The sequence below is a fragment of the Atheta coriaria genome, unplaced genomic scaffold, assembly GCF_025399875.1.
Source record: "Atheta coriaria isolate IRGN ID8LTWV9N9 unplaced genomic scaffold, Caltech_Dcor_3.1 hic_scaffold_2_pilon, whole genome shotgun sequence".
NCBI lineage: Eukaryota > Metazoa > Arthropoda > Insecta > Coleoptera > Staphylinidae > Dalotia > Dalotia coriaria.
The window spans coordinates 1863648-1885404 of NW_027045444.1; the positions used below are offsets into that span (position 1 = coordinate 1863648).

The 21757-nt window shown below is 34.3% G+C and overlaps 1 protein-coding gene across 2 annotated transcripts in view; it reads right to left on the bottom strand.

Moving 5' to 3' along the window:
* The window catches only part of LOC135799139 (zinc finger protein rotund-like), an 82027-nt gene that overhangs the window by 37385 nt on the left and 22885 nt on the right, over positions 1 to 21757 (bottom strand). The window contains exons 1-2 of one of the 2 annotated variants that reach the window (XM_065312164.1): positions 11225 to 12275; positions 10976 to 11137 (exon numbers count right to left, since the gene is read on the bottom strand). In XM_065312164.1, coding sequence (XP_065168236.1) covers positions 10976 to 11137; positions 11225 to 11662 — 600 coding nt within the window. In that variant the 5' untranslated portion in view covers positions 11663 to 12275. Of the gene's footprint in view, positions 1 to 10975; positions 11138 to 11224; positions 12276 to 21757 lie in introns of those variants that run through there. The other variant, XM_065312174.1, reaches the window with a different exon arrangement.

Consider the following 21757-nt stretch of genomic DNA (forward strand, 5'->3'; position numbering starts at 1 on the left):
TATTGTTTATAAGTTATTAAAACAAATTCGAAGAAAATACGTTTCTGATCATTCGTGATATTTTTTTCTTCTCTTTCCAATTTTACTTTTCCAAGTTTACAAAAACTTTTTATCAAAACTTGTTGATTTTTTAAAGATTTTTTTATGCGGCATTTTTTTTTCAAATCAACTTTTTTCTACTTTGCAGGTTAATAAAAACTTATACACCTTAGGAAACATTGAAGTGTACCCGAAAAAAGTTTGGAATGTGTAATCTTGCAAAAACACTTGGGGTTGTGATTTTTTACTGATTTTTTGCAGTTGCCCCTGTTTACTTTTTTTAATTTTTTTTTTTTTGATTTTTTGTACATTTTTTTGCTATTTTTTTGATTTTGACAAAAAACAATTACACATTCAGGTGTATTATTGATATATTAAATGTGTCTTTTTAAACACTTGTGCTCGAAATACCTGTTACACTATTTTTTCCAAAATTAATTTTTTTTCCATAAACTTTTAAGAATAATTTTTTTCAATTTTGCATAATACTGATAAATATTCAATAAAATCATACGGATGTTTGTGGAAACCGAGTAAAACCCCTAAATATTATCCACATGACACCAGAGATATCCAACACCACATTTCCCACCCCTAACAATCGTACAAACGCCGTAAACACCAAAAAGGGTTGAAATGGGCGTAAATCCAACTTATACCGTTCGCATTTTGTTCGAAATCCGGCCAATTTGTCAATAACCAAATTCTACTTCCGAAATAAGATCTTTTAAGTAACTACCCTTATAAATTACCATATACAGGGCCTGCAACACACTATTTAAAGTTTTAAAAATAAAAACGAATAAAGTATCAAAATATTCTTAAGCCATATGTAAAGAATCACGACCTAAAAGTGATAAAAACAGTCTTATCATCAGTTAATTGTTAATAACTTTTAAAGTTTTAAAGATAAAACTTTTACGTAAACTGGATTAGAACCTATATCAAATTTTTCATATATTTTAACTTAACAAAATACTTGAAACAAATTTTTATACAGTGTAATCAGGAAAAACCTAAAAAAACAATTTTTTTGATTGTGTTCACTTTGATTTGTTTATAACTAAGTAAATATTATCTATAATCTATAATTTTAAAAAAGCTCAATTTAATTGTCTGTAATTGACTAATAACTTCCTAAAATCAAGTTTTTGCAAAGTTTAGACCGTTAAAGTCAAAAACAGGTTTCTTATTTACTTTTTTATTGATTACTCATAAACTAATAAAGCTAGGATTATTAATTTCGCAGTTATAGCTGCTTTTTTTAAATGTCTATAAAACATGATATATTATTTTAGTTTATAGACTATTATATACAGTATACTGCAGAAAACATAATAAAAAGAAAATAATTAAGAAAACCACTATTACTAATTATATTTTCACTAAATAAACGCAATATTGCTATGTATAGGGGTACAATTTTATGTTAAAAATACTCGTAAAAATATAATGATCCAAACTTAATTATTTCAAAAGTAATTGTTGAAATACTAAGTAAAACCACATTATCAATACTTTTCAAACCGTTACCACATCTATCCTGGTTTAATGTTTGAGAAAAAAGTTTTGCATATTATTTATCTCAACGACTGAGAAAACTGTGTGCATCCCATGCATTTAAGAGCTTAATGAATGAAAAGCTCTGTGCGAGGCGTAATCCTTCCATTATTTCTTCACTCTTTCACTAGCTCTCACCCATAGACACCTTGAAGAAGACCTCTTCTCCTCTTTGAGGAAGAACTACGCATGCATAAACGCTGGCTTAATGCGTAAAAAACGCGTCGCTTGCGAGTAAAGACTCGGTACCCCCTGCCGGTGGTAATTATATGCGTTTTTTCGGCAATGCATAGGGTGCACGCACAGTTTAACCCCTTGGATGTCCTCGGGCATAGTTTTTATGCAGATACAGGAAGAGAAGCGAGTGGTAGGCAAGACAATGCGTTAAGGGATGGAACGGAAGGATTAAATATTTTTTGAGCAAAATTAATGAACGGAAGAGTGAAATCTCATGAGAAAATAAAAATGCAAAGAGTTTTTCATGATGTGGAGAGATGGTTTGTCATATGTTAAGTTTAAGATTAATTTACACTATTAAAAGATTTACTATTAAAAATTTAATTGGGAATTTATTGATGGTTGATTTGTTAGAATTTATTAATAATTATAGATTTTATGATGAAAAAATTGACAAAAATCAAGTTTTGGCAAAAAAAAATAAATATGTATTAAACATCAACTTTAAATAATAATTAATCATATTTGCAATAAATTCTTTGCAAAAACTATAATAAATTGTATAAAATATTTAATTAACAATAAAATAAAGTTTTAATCAACAAAATCAGTTGATAATTATACAAATAAAAACAAATTTACAAAAAAATGTTTTTTGCACCAAAATTCCCAAATTATTTTGACAATATTTTACACTTATTTTATACATTTTGAAATTCCCAATTAAATTCTCTATCATTTCTTCAAATAAAATTTTAAAAACAAATAATAATTAATACTTTTTTCCCAACTTAAAGTTGATCAAAATTATTCTACAAAAAATTCTGGCTGTCATTTAATGACATTCAAAAAAAAAGTGTCTAGCAAACTTTCCCATGCATCTTTTTGTATCCCGTGTGTCTTCCAGGCCGCATTAGAATAATGCCGCATCGTTAGAGACAAAAAGCTCGCCCGTCACCCCAGCGCTTTCCATTTTTTTCCATACACCACGGATGCGTCTAACAGCCGCGTCTTCAAAAACGTCTACGACTAATCTGTATATCCGGTTATGCATATGAGCAATGCACTCGACTATAAAATAAAAAATCCATCACGTATGCAAATTCCCTCAAAAAAATCTCCAAGGTCGAACCGGATCCAGGTCAAAATATTCTTCGAGGTATGCAAAATATTTCGCCTGGATTAGTCGCATGCAAAATATTCGAATTTTCAAGTGCCCCGAAGGTATTTAACCCGTGCGCCGTTTGTCTTATAGTCTTAAGTCTTAGGGGTGTGCGCAACCCTTTTTTGGCGAACTATGCGACTATGGACTACGCGTACCTCAAAGCTTCTTTCTTCGGCATTATTATCCCTATAATGCAATCTACATAATCGGTCTATTATCGAGCACGGAGTACACTCGTGCACCGCACCCCTTAGTGCGTTGTGTATGGGGTGAGAGTAGAGGTACGTATGAAATGTTTGGGTTTGGATTTTTTGTGCGCTCGGAATGCAACAAAAAGCTTTACAGACTTTACACGCAGTCAAGTGTGGTGCGCTTTTTGTCTTTCGCACCCTGATGTAGAAAAGCAACCCTTGGATGGGCTATGAATTTTCGGGCGATGTGCAACACGTTGATGAAACAATGCAACAATTTTGAGCCTCAAGCAGAGAAAAATAAAGAAAAGAAAAAATGATTGTTCATGTACAAGATGAAAAAATTTAGAAGAAATTGTTTTTAGGGTGAGGGTAGTGAACAGATATTAAAAAACGATCAAAATATTAATACCTGTGTAGATTTTACAAATATTTTTTCTAAAAGAGAATTATTGTGTGTAAAATGTGAGAAAATTGCGAATTAAAAATGATGACAAGTTAAATTTTGAGATTGTGGATATGGTTTTTAACCGATTTTTATTATTTAAACTTTATCTGGTAAACAATTAAATTTTATACATGAATAGTGTTTATTTTGTTAAATTATTTGGTTGCAGCATTGTTTTATTAACAGTTAAAGTTGATGTTTTATCTGAAATCAGTTATTTAACACTATTAACTTTAACTATTAATTAATAGTAGTTACAATAAATAATTTTGAAATTTTTATACCAATATGTATAGACAATTTAATTGCCATTGAGATAAAGTTTAAATTTTTAATTTCTATGAATAATTAGAGTCGGAATATCAAAAAACAGCAAAAAATTCAAAATTCCCAAAAAATTTACGATTATTAATATTTAATTTACGATTCACGGTTTAATTACGGGCGGATTTTTATTTTTTAAACTTTACCTGATAAACAATTATATTTTTCGAATAAATGTAGCAAATTTTGTTTGATTACCAACTTGTAACATAGTTTTAATAACAATTAAAGTTGATTCTGTATCTAAAACCAGTTATTTATTACTGTCAAATTAAACTAATAATTAATAACAATTCCAATTAATATTATTATCATTTCTTCAACAATATTTATAGATAATTTAATTGTCAATGCAATAAAGTTTAAATAATTAAATTCCATGAAGAATTCTAGTCATAATCATTAAAAATATAAAAAAAATATCAAAAATCTTTTAAAATTTACGACAATTTTTACTTTATTTCAATTTAATTCAGCGATTAATGTCACGATCATATTTATCCTCGCCAATAACTTACATTTCGTGCATTTACCGTTTTTTAAACAACCAAGATTTGACTGAGTTACGACTTGTTGATAACTCTTGCCCGATGCGTCTGTTCTCTTGAATAGTTCCGAACAATCGAATTGTTTCCACCGCTTCGAATGTTTTGAATGTTTCAATGTTTCAATATTTCAATGGAATCAATAGCATCAATAGATAGTTCAATAACACCTCGAGCAGGTATTGCCCGCACCCCTTTTTATAAGGGTTGACGTTGCAGCCCCGCCGAAGGGATGGCAGAGGGCTCGCGGCGACAAAAACTGCCGGCCGCAAGAGGCACGGAAAGCTTGCAAGCGACGAATGTGTCGATTCGCCACCGATACTTAAATAACAATTAGATTAAACGCCATAAATCGATAATGCGACGTGTTATTGTGTTTTGTTGTGATCGGATTGGGAAATATTTGTGATTTGTCTAAATCGGTTTTGATTTTTTCGAAATATTTTATAAATGTTTATATTTTATGAAGAAACTATGGATGGATTTGAGTGAAACAAAAATTAATTTATTACTAATTAAATTCTGCTAGTGTCTATGCGAAAAAATATTTAATTCGTAATTTGTTTATATGAGTAATTAATTGTTAAAGTTGATGCAATATGTTGAAAAGTATTTTTTTGTGAAAAATGATTTTTTTCACTTTTTTGATGATTACAACAAAACTATAAGAGATATTTAAACAAATTTTTCAAGAATTTGTTAAGAACTAAACTAGCAATAATTTCCATAACATAAAATTTTAAATATGGTTGCCTAATGTTTATTTATAAAGCGTTAAACAAAAAAATTGAAAATTAATTTTAATCTTTTTGTAATTTCAACTTTGAAACAATTTTAAACAATATTCTAATACTATACAATAAACAATTTATAAAGCAATAAATAAACAATTTAATTAACTATCAATTACAATTTAAATATTTAAATTATTTCCAATATTTTAAAAGTAACAATGAATTTTCTAATTCAATTTTGTTAAATCTCAACATTTATAAGATTTCTCATAAAAAAGCCCCTCAAAAAAGCGCGCAAAGAATGCGCCACAGCTGCAATTATGCTTCATTGCACCATTACGACGCAGCAGCATTAATTAATAGCAATTAATCACAATCGGCGCATAAAAATAACTCCCCGCCGCTTGTTGCACTCGCTGCGCTACACTCTTGTGCTGGCGTTTTTCTTCCGCCCCAATCATTACTTCATTACCTTTCGACTTTTTGTCGCGTTTTTTGCCAGCCTGTTTGTTTAAGCATGTTTTGAGCCTATTATACACATCTATTTAAAAACATACCCGTCGCTAATGGGGCTGTTAATGCGACAATAATAAAAATACGCGCAAAAAATGTTACAAATCGGAAAAAAATTGTAGTGTAACTATTTTTGGGGTATTCGGGCGTTTTTCAAATTTAGTTTAGCTTTTTTTGATTGTTGTTTTTCTTTTGGCGGAGGGTAACTTTATCCCTGTTAAACCGCAGCGGGCAGAATACAATACAGAGGCAGCTATTAGCGTGTTTTTTGGAAAAGGGCGTAAATTTAGAAAAATAAAGAAACTCGAGCACGGACACACGAGGATGTAGTGAGCACGTGTCAAAACAAAATTTTCACACAAAAACTGATACAAAAAACAAGTTTAAAGCAAAAAAATCGAAGTTAAAAAGTAATTTTTTAGTCATTTTGACTTGTTTTGCTAAATTATTCAAAACTGTGTGGAGAAAAGAACTTTTAATTAATACATTTTATTCGCAATTTATGCCCTAATTAAATATTGACATAATTATTTAACTATCTTTTATAGTTTTTCCAAAAATCGCAAAAAACTAATTTTTTTCTGATTTTTCCTTCATTTTTCTAACAAAATCTTTAATTTTTTCGATTTCTACCAGCTCCAAATAACTGAAAGATGATTTTCTTGATAATTTTTTAACACCCAAACAAATAATAATCATTTAATAATTAATTAAATCTCCAATAAATTTCCTTTCCCAATAATAACCTCCTCATTATTATAAAACTTTGCAATTTCAAGGTACACTTTTTCCTCTCTTTCTCTCTCTCAAAAAAAACCACCATGAACAGAATTTTCTGCTTAATTAAACTTTGTAATTATAACGTTTAAACAACACAAAAAGCTCGTGCCTGAAGTCATCTCGCAAGGCGACAAAAAATCGTTTGTATTTTTTGCGTGCGCGTTGCGGTGACGACAAAAACACCTTGGAACATTACCCGAAACCAAACAAGAAAAAAATTATTCCAGCGAGCATAAAAAACGTGTGTTTGTTCTGTTCTCATATTAAAAATTCCTAGGCGACTACAAACTATGACTCGTCTGATTTTTTCTCTGTATGTGTGTGTTCATGATGTTCATGTACTCATAACTATTTTTTCCGTGTGCCGTCCTATTATTTTTGGCTTTACCCTTTTTTTCTCACGATACACCTAGCGTACCCCAGCGCAATCTATATCTCATTTGTCTCTGCATAAATGGACGCACGAACGTCTTTTGTCCTCGCTGCTTACATACATCTGCATAAATTAGTGAAATTTACATGCGGAGATCATTAGGCGCGAGACGTGACCGACTACCCCTTTCGCGGATGGCGGGGATGATTTCGGATGGGCCCGTAACTGAATATGCACCACCGTGAATGGCGCCCGAATGGAGTGAAACGTGATCGACAAACATTTGAGGGTATTTTCGGCGTGGAGCGTGGAGATTCCGGAAGAGAAAAGGCGGCGAGGACAATGCGGGAAACAAACACGGATATGCAAAACCTAATGAATTGAATAGACATCGTAAAAGGAGGAATTAAAATTAACGATTTTTTAAGTGTATGAGAAAAAATTTCTGGGGTGTAGTGACTAGTCATTGCAAGCTGCTTTTTAAACTGTTCTAGAGAAGTGAAAAAGCAAGTTATGGTAATTTTTTAAACGCACAATTATTAAGAATTTAATTTTTTATCATATGAAAAAATATTTTTTTATAAATAAATAAAAATTGTGCTTGTAAATAAAAAATAACCAAAATAATCCATTTTTTGATAAATTTTTAGTTTTTAGCTTAAAAATTCAACTTTTTATGTAAAATTTTGTAATTTTTTCAATAAGATCAATACACAATTTAATAATAAAGCAAATAATATTAAATTTGTTTAAATTTCTCCATAAGTTTATGATTACTCATTAAAAACAAATAAAAAAACTTTCTAAAACACCTAAAAATTGAAAATTAACGTTTAACCCCTCAAAACTACCCTTTAACATAAAAATTATACAAAATAGTAACTGTGGGCTTAGAAATAATTTAATTGTTAATACTTTTGCAATTTTTTTCTCTCCTATCATCATTAATTATCCTAAAATGATGTAAAAATTACAAAAAAAATCAATTTTTCGTAATTCTTTGGCATATTAGCCTAAAAATGTAATTTCCTGTTTAAAATTTTATAGTTTTTTAAATAATATCAATAAACAATTTAATTATAATGACAACAACACAAAAATTGTTAAAATATTTCTTAGAGTTTATAAATAATCAATAAAAACAAATTAAGAAAACTTTTATATAGAGTAACATACAAAATTTCAATTTTAACACCCCAAAACTACCCTTAAAAATAATATTTATGTAAAATAATAACTATTGGCTTATAAACAATTTATTTGTTAATACTTCTACAAACTTTCTCATCCCTATCATGATTAATTATCCTAAAATCTTAAAATTACCATTTTGAAAATTTCTCACACATTTCTTCATCAATATTAATTTATTTAAATATTACGCACAAGAAGCTACTGTCCTCCACCCATTTAGCCCCATTTGACGTGCTGATTAATGACACACGCAATTGAGATATAACATCCCAAAATCAATCATCGATCAATCGGAAAACCGAGACGTAAAATGAGACATTACTCAATCGTAGCAAGGTAAAAAGTCAAAGTCAAAGTAGACCTGCAATTCATAAACACGAAACAGGGTTGTTTGCCGCTTTCTTCCCTTTGTCACATTCACGCATATTGCTGTTTTGGCCCACATCTATTTATACTAATCGATTGCGATCTGTATTGACGCATTGATCACATTCAACGCAACCAAAACAGAAGCGTGTGTGAGTGTAACGAGGGCATTTGTTAAGCTAGGTACAGATGGATACGAGATAGAGGTTTAGAGGTAGAGGTAGGTAGAGAGATAGAGGTAAAAGGGTTGTCAAAATTTTACCTAGGGTGTTGTATTGGTGTATTGGTGCAAGCCGCAAATCTTTTGTGGAGCGTTGCTATTAGTATTGAGAAATTTCTATATCCTATTCGATTTCGTTCGATTGCAGGCATAACAGTGCGATAGGATAATGGAAATGTGGAGTAACACAATCCGATCACTGACTAATCGATATCATCGGCTTGTCAATGAGGAGAATAGTACAATGTTAAAGGAGAGGTATTAATAAGATGTAACAGTATATTATAAGTATAAGAAGTTGTCATTATCATTGGAATCAATATACGATAAGTAGTAAAATATAATTTAGAAAAATTTAAGTTTCATGTTGAATTTAATTATGTTGTAATTAAGATATTTTAATGAAATTAGTTTTATGTTAAGAGGAAAGTATTTAAATATAATTTAATATTAAAATTGATAAAATATATTCATTTGTCTCTTTAAAATATTGAAAAAACTGACTAAATGTTCATTAAAATTCTAATTTTCATGAAATTGTTGTAATTTTAAGCTGTAAAAAATGGAAATTTGAATCAAATTGTTCAAATAAAATTTTTTAAAAGTTAAAATTTAATTTTCTTTAATTTAATACCAAATTTAATAAAATCCGTTCATTCACCCCTTAAAAATTCTCAAAAAACTAAAGAAAAAGACACCAAGACATATCTTCCTCAAGTTTTTAACGTTAAAACCATTTAGACCTAACAACCCTTAACAAATATCACTAAATCTATATTTATTTATGTAGAAAATTTAATTCTCTATAATTTATTGTCAAAATGAAGACAATCCAACTATTCATCCCTTAACAATTCCCAACAAAACAAAATAAAATAAAACAAGCTGCATTCTCATAGCTATACCACTTATGCTATGCATGCATCGGTATGATATGAGATACCAGATATAGAATATACATATGCACCCTTACGGTATGCAAATCGTCGGTCATTAATGCGCGATAGACAAACCGAAGATAGATTGCCCCATTCATCGAATCCGCGCACAAAAAGCCCTCTCCGTGAGAAACACTGGCGAAACACTGCCGCCTCTGTTCCTCATCCGCACCGAACAGAAAAAATTACGAGGATGAGAATCCTACCCTTAAAAAACATCCAAAACTAGGATGTAGGTATGCATAACCCACGGGGTGTGCAGTATGTGTGTATGTCTAGTGTGTGCAGTGCGTTGGAATTTTTTGTCTCCTCTCACTTTCGGGCCGCGACCCGAGTATGCAAATGACCTACCCCTGAACGACGCGCGCGCGAAGAAAAAGAACAAACGCACCCCTTTCACTGATTCAATTTTTTACTGCTGCAGTGTTTACCTTTCGCACGATATAGTTTTTTCGATAAGTTTCGAAAAAACGGAGTAAAAAGTGTAGAGAAACAGATGCGGATGAAAAAATAGAAAAAATAATATAATGTGTAATCATAACCCTTTTTCACGTAACGTATTTTTTAAAAAAGGAGCAAAAAATTCGTGCGTATTGTTAATATATTTCGTCGGTATATAAAAAAACAATAGTAGATGTAGAATAGAAAAAAATGTGAATTATGCACCGTGGAAAGTTGTAATTTAATTTATAATTGAATTATAATCAGTTTTTTGTTGGAATAACTGATTTTTTTTAGATTTTATCCGACGTAAAATTTTATCAGGTATCATATTCTATCAAATTTGATGAGTGAATCTTTGAAATATTCTTATAAAATACGAAAAATTGAAAAAAATAGAAATTTTTATATTTTGACTTTAAGGATAATTTAATCCTTGATCCAGTGATAAAAATAAATGTGAATTATTCATATTACACGCCATATTTAATACTCTTTAATTTAAAATATAATTTTAATAATTTTAAACTATTTTCATCAAAGAAATCTTAAAAAAACTAAATAAAATCAAAAAATTTTGTGCAAAAATTGGAATTTAATCTGTGATTAAATTAAAATCTGTTATTTGATAAAATAACGCAATTCAAAATTTGTTTAAACAATATAACCATTGTAAAATTCAAATATTACTCATATTATAAAAAAATTAATACGTTTTTCTTAGAAAATCCCGAAAAACTTCAAAAAAACTTTAAGAAAACACATTTTTTCAAATATTTACTTTAAGGACAATTTAATCCTTGATCCCTTAAAATAATTAAATATTCCTCAATTCTATTCAACTTGAAATTTAATTCCCTTTAATTTGATATATAATACACCTAGTTAAAAATCATTTCAACCCCTGAAATCTTCCAAAAACAAAAAAATCGCAAAAGTTAGTTCTGAAAGTTAAAGACCCACTGACCTCTTGATTGAAGGACATGTAGTGCTGTACGGCAGGGTCCATGTGCTCGGCCATCACGCTCATCCAATGCACGAAGCCCTGCGCGCCCTGCGTGCCGCCAACAGCCGCCTGCGGTCCGGCGGGTGCGCCACCCCCTTGTCCTCCATCCCATCCGAAAGCTTTCTGCAATTAAAAACAAAATCAAAAATTAATATTTTCCCCAAAATTTTCACTACAACCACACACAAACTCATCAAAAATAAATTTCACCTGGTCAAAATCCCTGGACTCTTTAAACAACATATTTTTATAAACATTACTTTTATCATCGTTGCTCTGCTGTAGGACAGCTTTCGCGAGCAGAGTCTTATAGAATTGTGTGGGTAATAAGAGTTGATTATTATTATACGAGTCCAACTTGTTGACGAAATTGTCGAAATTGTTGCACTTGAATGCCGCCGCCGCGGAGGCGGCCGCCGTTGACGCATTGCAACTTTTGTACAAGTGATGCTGATGCGTGTCGTGATCGGGCAGCGGTAGGGTACAATTAGGAGGTTGATTAGGAGTGGTTGAATCACCGCCACCGGCGCCTCCGCCACCGCCAGCGGGTGATCCGACGGACGCATCATCGCCGTTGTTTAGCGATGAGTCACTCGAGTCTGTACTGTCCAGTACGTCCGAGGGGTGGCTGCCACGCACCGCTGTCATGTTTAAATTCTCAAAATTTTAAATTTTCGCGTAAATTTACAAAAAATATCATTTTCATATTAGTTTTTGGTCTATTTGCTTTAAATTTTCAAGGACTAAATAAGGAACCGTTGAAATCGTTAGGAACTTTTGTTTGCTTGTTATTTCTTTGTTGTGTTTATTGTATAAATATATTTTTAGGAACTTTCTGTTTGTTTGCTTGTCTTTTTTTGCGGATTTAATTTAAGAAGGTGATTGCAGTGATGCAAATGAGTCATTAGAGCACCTTGTACGCGCCGCGCCGCGCGCCGCCACCGCCGACAGCGGGAGAGCAGTGGTGGTGGTTGGCTGCGCGCCGGTCGCACCGCCGCCACTTAAGGTAATTTAGTCACATGTAAGCGTCGAGTTAATTAGCGCGTTCTCGTTACGGCGCGCGCCGCGCACACTGACACACACCGCACACACACATACACGCCACATGGAGATAGCCGCACACGCGCAGACACACACATCGACACACACATAGACGCCGGGGGCGGCGTGTGCCGCCGTCGTTTGGGGCAGGAATGCAGTGCGGCGTCTTGAGCGAGCTCCGCTGTCTCGGATGCACTTAGTTCCCGAGCGTGCCGCCAACTGAAGACGGGCGCCGCCGTCCCCGCGAAGAACTGGGTTATGCGGAAGTAAGAAAGCAAAAAGGAGCGCTCGCCGCCGCCGCCTCGCCGCCGTTCGCGGGGGATATGTGTGTACACATACTCCTTCCACACGCGCTGCATTTTTCTTCGTGCATGCAGCGAAGACGACGGGAAGGAGAAAAAATAATACGGAAAAAAGCGCGGCGAGCGGGGGCGGCGGAGGCGGTGTGTGCGGATGGAGCGATGAAGAAAAAAAAGCCCGCATGTACTGGAAGATAGTATTGAGCGCCGCGGCATACACCGAGCCGAAAGAAGTTTAATATTGATTGGTTATTTCGTCATCGGTGCATTTCCGTTTTCTTCCAAGGGGGGCGCAAGGGGGCGGCGGAGGCGGTAGGGGACTTCCCACATGCGCGCCGCACACATGTGCAGCGCGCATGCAACGCGTGGGAGGCGGGGGCCGTCGGGAGTATAAAACCTATATTCGCCCAGCGCGCGCGCCACCCCCCCACATGTATATTTATTTTGTTTTATTGCGCTTCGGGTTTTTTTTTTTTGTTGTTGTTGGGGGGAGCGCTTTTTTTACATCTTCGTCTTGTTTGCCTTCCTTTGTTCCTGCGCTTTTCTTAGAAACTTGCTAGTTTGTATCGCTTTAGGAAAAAACGATGATTATTGAAATCATCAAAAAACACATTAAATTGTTTTGCGTATTATAAACAAAGTTATTAACATAGGATCTTGAAATAAAAACTAGCGGATAGATTAAGATCTGTAGTTTATATAAATAGTTTAATAAAGTATAAATTATTGTAGGTTAGGTTTTAATAGTGTGTCAAAGTTGCGTAATTTTTTAGAAAATTTCAAAACAACAATTTTTAATACTTAATTATTGCAAAAACTAAAAATCGCAAATGAAAAATATTAATGTGATTTGATAGATAATTAGTCAATTTATTAATTAAAACTTTTAAACCCCAAAATATTTCCAAAACCTCCGACTTATATCGCTTTAAAGTTACCCAAAAAGCGTAAAAACGCAAAATATCCAAAATTCAAAACAAAAAAACCAACAAAAACAAAAGAAATAATAAACAATATCCTAAAATTTTCTCATAATTCAATAAACAATTAATCCTTCCTTCCAACACACCAATCAAAACTAATTTATCTTCCTCCATCTTGAAGTTACAACACTTTAAAGTTGCCGCATTTTCCCCGGCATTTAAATCTACAACGCCAATTAACACGCAGTTAATTGTCCGTAAGCGTTAACAAGACACATCCGGAGGATGCTAATGGCGCGATCAAAGGTGTCTCATCCTTACCCCGCTCATTCCCGACGCATACGCTCGTGTTAAGTCGGTTTTACCGCACACGAAGTGCAAGTACAAGTGCAAGTGCAATTCAGTCCACGCCCCGCATCCGTTTCGTCCTCGCCGCCAGGACTCAACTCTATGATGCACCCGACTCACCGTATTATCCTTGTTTTACTTTCAAAACATTGAAAGGAATCGCCACTCGCGCCGCGGTTGAAAAAGGACGTTAGGAGAGGAATTAAGAACGGAGAAGGATGCGGAAAAACGTGCGGCTGCCACTTAAATTTATAGCTTGCAAATGATCTCACTTCCCGCTTCGCACGTACCTATTATCCTGTGAGTGAAATCACGTGACAGTGTGAGTTCATTCATTAAGTCATTCATGACTTTTACAACGCTGTTCTAACCTTAATTCCAAAATTTTTGTTGTATTTTTTTGGATAAAATTATATTATCTTTATTTTATTTAGTTTATTTATATTTAAAAGTTATTTAAAGTCTCGCGGCGTTATTCCGGCCGTAATTTGACGTTTTACGACCTTTGCGCTCCTTATCCCTCCTTATTGCACTCTCTTTCTAGCCTGTATCTTAGGTTCCTCGTCCTGCGCGCGTTTTAAATAAAAAATGTTTATTTTTTATTGGCTCGCCGCCGCCGTTGCCGGCGCGTTCCAGTTATGCACTTCGGCGTGTGCATGGTGGGGGCGGCAAGGAGGCGGACGTCGAATGCACACACGTGTCCTATACGCAGGTCGCAATGTTACAACCACCATCAGGAACATAATAAATATTTCAAGCACAAAAATATTCATTATCATTTTTCGCGAAATATATTCAGTTGCATTCTTGAGTTTTGAGTTTTTGTGACTGACACAAAATTTTCTTTATATTTTTGGTCCTTTTAAGCAAGGCAGGATATTCGCTGGGATAAAAAAGAACGAAAAAGTTTATATTTTCTAGGAAAAACACATAAAAATACGGCGTATATGCACTTCGTTCCGTTGAGGGGGTGGCAACGGGCTGCGGGGATGTGCAGGAGATGCTAGTATGAGACGCTCCACGAGGGCGGAAAAGTGGAAAAACACATCGCAGGCTCCGTCGTGCGCGCTGGGTGTGCTGGGTGTAGTGTACACAGCGCGGCGCTCAACAGTTTTCTCAAGTTATCCACCCCTATTTTCGATCTCGCTCGGTGCACCCTCGTGTTTTGCGTCAACCTATTTTCCTTTGCGTTTTCTTTCGCCTGCGCTCTTCTTTTATCGGCGATATGTTTTCTATTTTTCCTCGTTTTTGTTTTGTTCGTGTTGTTCGCTCCCATTTAAGGGTGGAATATTCTCCGCATCAGATGCACTTTATTTGCACATTTTTATATTATTTATACGAACCTGCATCAACTTTATATATTCCTCGAAGAATCCTTAGGAAATTTGGGCGGAAAAAATACTTCTTGGAAATGTTCTTATTTTAATTAAGTATCAACACTTTTACGGGATGATAAAAGATTAAACTGATTTGAATTTCAAAATTTTTTTAAAATAAATAAATAAATAATTTTAAATTAATAAGAGCTGAATATGGTAAAATTAAGTAAAGCATTAAATTTAACAAAAATAATACCTTTGAAATTATTTTGTAACATTTACTGTTTCCAAAATAAAATAATAACTAATTTACGTTAAACCTAACGACGAAATTGGGCAAATTTTGTGGTTTTGCAATTTTGCGTTAATTTTAAAGCTTTATAAATCAGAAGTTTTGGAAATATTTTGAAATTTTAAAGTTTTAATTAGTAGATGGACTAATTATCTATCAAATGACATTAATATTATTTGTTTACGATTTTTATTTTTTGCAATAATTGAATTTTAAAAATTGATCTTTTGAAGTTTTTCCAAAAATTACGCAACTTTGACGCTTTGTAAAAACCTAACCTACAATAAGTTTCACTTTAGTAACACCTTTATAAAAACAACAAACCTATACCTATTAGACAGTTCTTATTTGATAACTCTATGTTTATAACTTAGTTTATAACACGCAAAATAATTTAATGTGTTTTTATCAAATTTCAATAATCAACTTCCTTTAAACCGATAGAAACTTGCAAGTTTAATACAAAAGCGCAGAAAACAATTAAACAAAACACTTAATATAGGTTAAACCTTAGGTTATATTTATATTGAAGGATTTGGAGGTTAAGTTTGGTTATGTTACAACTTTTTTTTTCAAATCGCAATATCTCCGAAACTAATTATCACACGAAAAGAATCTAAAAACCAAATTTACTTTAAATTTCCATACCAACACAACCAAGACAAACAACCCCCCTAATCATCCCTTCATCCCTTAATATTTAAACAACCCTTTGACATGTACCTAATTTTTTTAGATTTTAAAGCATAAAATTATTCCAAATTTTCCTAAATAAAACGTTATCCTTTGTCCAAAAATAACAAAACCAGTCAAAAACACCCCTGAAAAAACTAGAATAATAACCGGTTCATCTTTCCACGATTTCCTTTTGGAAAAAAACTTTCAAAGCTTATATAAATACGTCGCCCGTGTATTTCGCGTGTCGTACAAATCATTTAGCGTGTTAAACGCGCAACCAGGTATGGAGTATGATGTTTGTACAATAATTTTTTTCGTCGTGCCTATTTTTTGCTAGTTGTTATTCGGCGAATCGAAAATTCGGCGCGTTTTTGCTTCCTTTGCGCTGGCTTTTCGCGCGTTTCGCTGCCGCCGCCACCGCCGGAGAAGGGGTGGGTGGTGGAACACGTGTTGCTCTTTTTGCCGCCGATTTCATTTCTCATGTTGCCTGAATTTGGCCAACTTTTACATCAAAAATATTTGTTTCTGTCTTGTTTTAAAAAGTTTATAATTTTTTCATGTTTAAATTAAATATTTTTACTAATAAGTGTTAAAAATTAATTTTTAATTGTTAAGAATTTTCGCGTTAGGGGTTTGTATAGTCGGGGGCAGGTTGCGGGGGTGAAAGGTAACAGAGGGGCGGCCGCGCACAAATTTTTTTGTTGTTTTCGAGGCTCACGTTTCGTTTTTCGGCGCGGGCCTGCCGCCGGCCTCGTCTGCCCTGCTTCAGCCGCCTCCGCCGCCGCCTCCACCTCCACCTCCGTTCACAACTCTCGAAAAAAAGAGTTTTCGGGCGATATTCGGGTACAACATACTCATGAAACACATCTACATTGAATTACGTGTACGTGTAAACTGGGGGCGGCTTGTGTGTCGTGGTGCACGCCGCACGTCCGCGCACACAGCGCAGGAAAAAATCTAAAAAAGCCCCGAACAACGCGAAATAAAAGCACGTGAAAAAATGTAAAAAAAGCATGTGGGACGCGCACCCCGCTACCCACCCTCACCCCACTCCCTCGGGGTATTGAAGGGGTGAGCGGCGGTGTGGTGGCCGTCGTACGCGTCGAGTATATTCGGCACAACACTCACACGAATACAGACGTAACACACAACGGGGGTGGATCGATAGCGCTCGGCTAGACACGACGTAGACGCGACGCCGAGCGGACTCAAGACACCGCCGCCGCCGCCTCCAGTCGCCTCCGGACCTTCCACAAACTCACACTAAGCCAAACACGCACATGCAAATCCCACCGGGGGTTTAAGTACCCCACACCCGCGTCAACCGATAAGGTTGTGTTGGCAATTTGGAAGAAACATAACCTTAACAAAATTCAATATTTTTCTAAAAATTTTACGCCGCACCATTTTTATATCAAACAAAAACTTTCGCGATAACAAGCGCCGCGGCGGCGCTGATAGGGGTTCAAAAACAAATGTTATTTTTCCATTTTTTCGCCCATTTCCGGCGTGTTTTCTCTAAAAACAAACGCCGCCGCCGCAGCAATCCTCGGGTCGCGGGCGGCCCGCCACCCCCGCGAAAACATCCCCTCTTCCGCCGCTTATTTTAATTAAATTTGCCAGCCGCAAAAGTTCTCAAAACAAAACCGAATTCGGCGCGGAGCGCTTTTTTTAATTCATCGTCGTGAACGCCGTAATTTTTCTTTTCGGGGAGAATTTATTGGGGGCAAAGGGGGTAGGTATTAGCCTCTGTCTGTGGAACACGTTCAACAACTGGTTGACAAAAAATATTTTACCTTGAAATCAACATGTGAGTGAGAAAAAATGGAATGTTTGATTAACTACCCTAATTTTTATCCTTTTGATAAAAAAATTTAAGGGATGATAGGGTTATTTGCGTAGAGAATTAAATTTTAGAAATAATGAATTTTAAATTTTTGTTTTAGCGATTATAGTTTTTGAGATATTTGAATTTAAAGTTTAAAATTAGAGGTTATGTTATGTTCAAGTTTGGTTATATTTTTACTGTCAAATTTTACTAAAATTGCAATAATTTTTAAACTATTAGTGATAGCACAATATTTCAAAAACAAAATTTACTCTAAATTAACTTATCTATAATCTTATTGAAATTTCACCAAATATAACATAACCTATCCTATAATAATCAACAAAAACTTAATATCTTACTATTTTTCCTGTCAAATTTTACTAAATTCGTAATAACATTTAAACTATTACCACTAGAACAAAAATTTAAAAACAAAATTACTCTAAATTAATCCCCCTATAATCTTACCTACATTTTATCTCAAATAACCAAACCTAACCTAAAATATTCACCAAAAACTCAATATTTTCTAAACCATTCCACATAACTTAAAAATTTAAACGAGTTTTACTTTGAAATTATTTCATCTATCAAATAATACTTCGTGAACAAAACATCACCTGACATCGATATAAATTTTTTCATATCGAAACGTTGATATCATCGATAGAAGCACGAAATGAAAGCCAAATTCAACAGGAAGCGCTCCAGGCGAGCACGAATAAACGAATGAACGAACGAACGCTTGTTGCGTGCCGACGCCACTCGAAAATCGTCATGACCTCCGATTGCCAATTTCCAATTTACTCAAAGTCCTCAAAACTACCGAATAAACAGGCCGAAAATAAAGAAAAAATCCGAATTAAAACAAATATCTAGCAAAACCCGATACCACTGTGGGAAAGAAAATCAACTATTACACATTTCATTTGGTGGCGATTTCGATCGTTAACGAAAATTATAGTGGTGAACGAACGAACATCGATTTCGTGTCTCCGAATTGTACAAAGCAACGACGGAATCACAGACATCCGGTATTGACTTTAATAATTCACCAAAGCTTCCACAAAATTTCACGCACACAATTCTTAGTAATCGAAGAACTGTTTAAGACAATCAATGATAAAATTATTTTTTGTGCGCGGGTTGAGAAATTCGTTTGATGTTTAGCCCGCAGTCGGAGACACAATACAATGGATGCAGTCGGATATAAATTGGGAAATTATCAAAATCGCGCGAATATTTCCAAATTGTCTCCGGCGGCCGGCGAAAACTCAAGTATTCGCATCACGATGGTGTTTTTTTCGTGGTTGCTGCCTGCTAAGAAGTTGCAACTAGTCTAAAACGCCTATAAAGACGCAGCGACACAATGCCACAAAGGAACTGCCGACAAATGTCACAGTCAAAACAAAAAATATCAAAAAATAAATTATTTTACCTCAAAAAATTCATCGCCAATAAAAAAATTTTATAAATTTAAAAAAAATGTCATAAAATTTTTAAATTTTGTTATTTTTTTAAAGAAAAATAAAATTTTTCTTATTATGGTGTAATTCTGCAATGGCCTGTATATAAAGGTTGTCCTCAAGCCATCATTTCTCGATCGAGAGCCCCGCGTGACGGACGGTTGTCAAACTTCTTCATCGGGCGGCACCCTTTTGTGATGCGCGGCGCGGAATTTAACTTTCCGCCGAACTCGCCGCGAGACTTTACTTCTCCACTTCTTTACTACACAACAACCACGACGACCTTCCCGCGCTGCCCTCTCAGTCGGGCGCGTGGACGGCGCACACAATGCCTTAATCGCTGCGCTCGGGCGAAATTTTTACGGTCGTCGGCGCTCTCGGTCAATTCTCCGGAGAGCCGCCGAGACTTCATTGATGAACAACGAACGGATAGTAATGCGGCGGCGTAACTCGGTAGCACCGGCGCGCGGCGACAAAAAACGAACGAGAGTGAATAATGAAACGCAAGAACAAACGACGCCGACCGTGCGAGTCAAAGGATGATCATATAAAAATTTTGAAATTTTTTGAAAATAATTAGTGAATTTTTGAGTTATTTTGATTGTTTTGTTTGTTTTGAAACAAAAATGTTTTTGAAATTTTTTTCTATTTTTATTATTAACTGAGATATTTAGATTTTAAGATTTTGTGTTATAATAAGTTAGGTTATATTACGTCATGTTAAAATAAGGTTATGTTTACGTAATATACTTAAAATCAATATATCTCAAAAACTATTAAAGATAGAACAAAACTTCAAAAACATTTTTGACTCTAAAAACATAATCAACACAAATAATACCACCCCTTGTATATTATATGATAAACCATCCCTTAATAAACAAAAAATCTATACTCTGTGCATTTTCGTATAGAAATGTATTTTTAAGACCTAGGACAACCTAATATTTGTCAAGACTGGAAAAACACATTTCCCTGGGACGCTCCCCGCACGTACGTGTCCGTGTGGCCCATAAAACCGCCCCGTCGGTGCGGCGCACATGTGTTGTTTACTCGCGTGTGCGCGTAATCGTTGGAAAAGTTGGGGAAAAAAAGCTGCGCATAAAGTCGCTCGCTCGCTCGACGGCGGCGGTGGCGGCGGAGGCGACGGGCCGGCGGAGGCACGGCGGCGGCGGCGGCGACGGACGAAAAAAACGTCGATACATTAGGGTGGGTCATAGACGCCTGGCCGGAATATTTCGTCGGCGGCGCATTTTTTTCACGAACCAAACCAAACCACACCACAAAAATTGAAAAACTATTATCTTGTATATTGTAGCTACGTACAATTATGAGATACATAAATAATATCAAAAAACGAGGGTAAATGGGTTTAGTTTTTGTAATTAAGGTCGTCTGTGGTGAATTTGTCCTGAATTTTTACCAAAAACCACTAAATGTACGTACATTAATTAATTATTCATTGTTTTATCAATGTTATTTTTATTATAAGAAGTTATAATAAACATTTTTATTTAATTAATGTTGTTATTTATATATTTCAGGAATAAAAACTCCTGCAATACTACTTAAATGTGTGAAAACACATAGAAATGTTCAACTTTTAATTTAATTGTGAAACTTACCCTTGGGTAAGTGGGTAAACGTTTAATTTTGTAACACTCTACCGCCATCTGCACCCCAGCGGTAGAAATAAGTTAAGGGTAGCAAGTTGCCACCCTTGCAAAGGGAAATCATTGATCGGGCAGTTTCCGTGCTCGAGTGTGCCTGCAGCGCATTACACCCTAGTGGTGTAGCAAATTTCAACCCTTAGTAGGGCTTTTATTCGATGATAGATGGCGTTTAGTTGTAGGTTCAATGTTATATAACTTTTAGTCAGTAGGGAATGAAAATGTTTGGAAATTTTGCAATAACTTTTAAACTATTGGAGTTATTTTGTTAAAATTTTGAATATAAATTACTAGATAACTAATAAATAACTAAGTTGAATGTTATAAAGTAATATTCTTTAGCAACAGAATTATTGAAGAATTAACTTTAACGATTCTGAATAGTTGTTTTTGATTCTTAAATTTATTTTAAAAAATTATATAATATTTTCTCGGTACAAAAAAATAGATAAATAAATAAATAGCTACGTATCTATTAATTATGTAGATATCTATGCATTGTACATGGTTATTACCCTAGTATCAGCGGTAATCAATCAGTAGCTGGCACTTTTAATTTGCGATATCTATATCTACGTGTTTTTGTTCAGTAAATCATCATAAAAACGGAACAAAAACAAAGTTTAATCATAGGTATATTGCAACTGTAGCTACACAGATACAAGTAAATATTTAAATAATGCTTTTTAAGGTCGCATTGGGAATCAAAATCATTTTTGCCTCGAGAAGTTACTACTTTTTAGTCTCAATCGTATTCATAACAGTGACAAAAACAAATGAATGATGAATAGTTTATAGTTTAGTTACTAATATTAATTACTGAGACAATAATTAATTTAAAGCAAGTATTTCTTTACATAGCAAACTTTTTGTTAG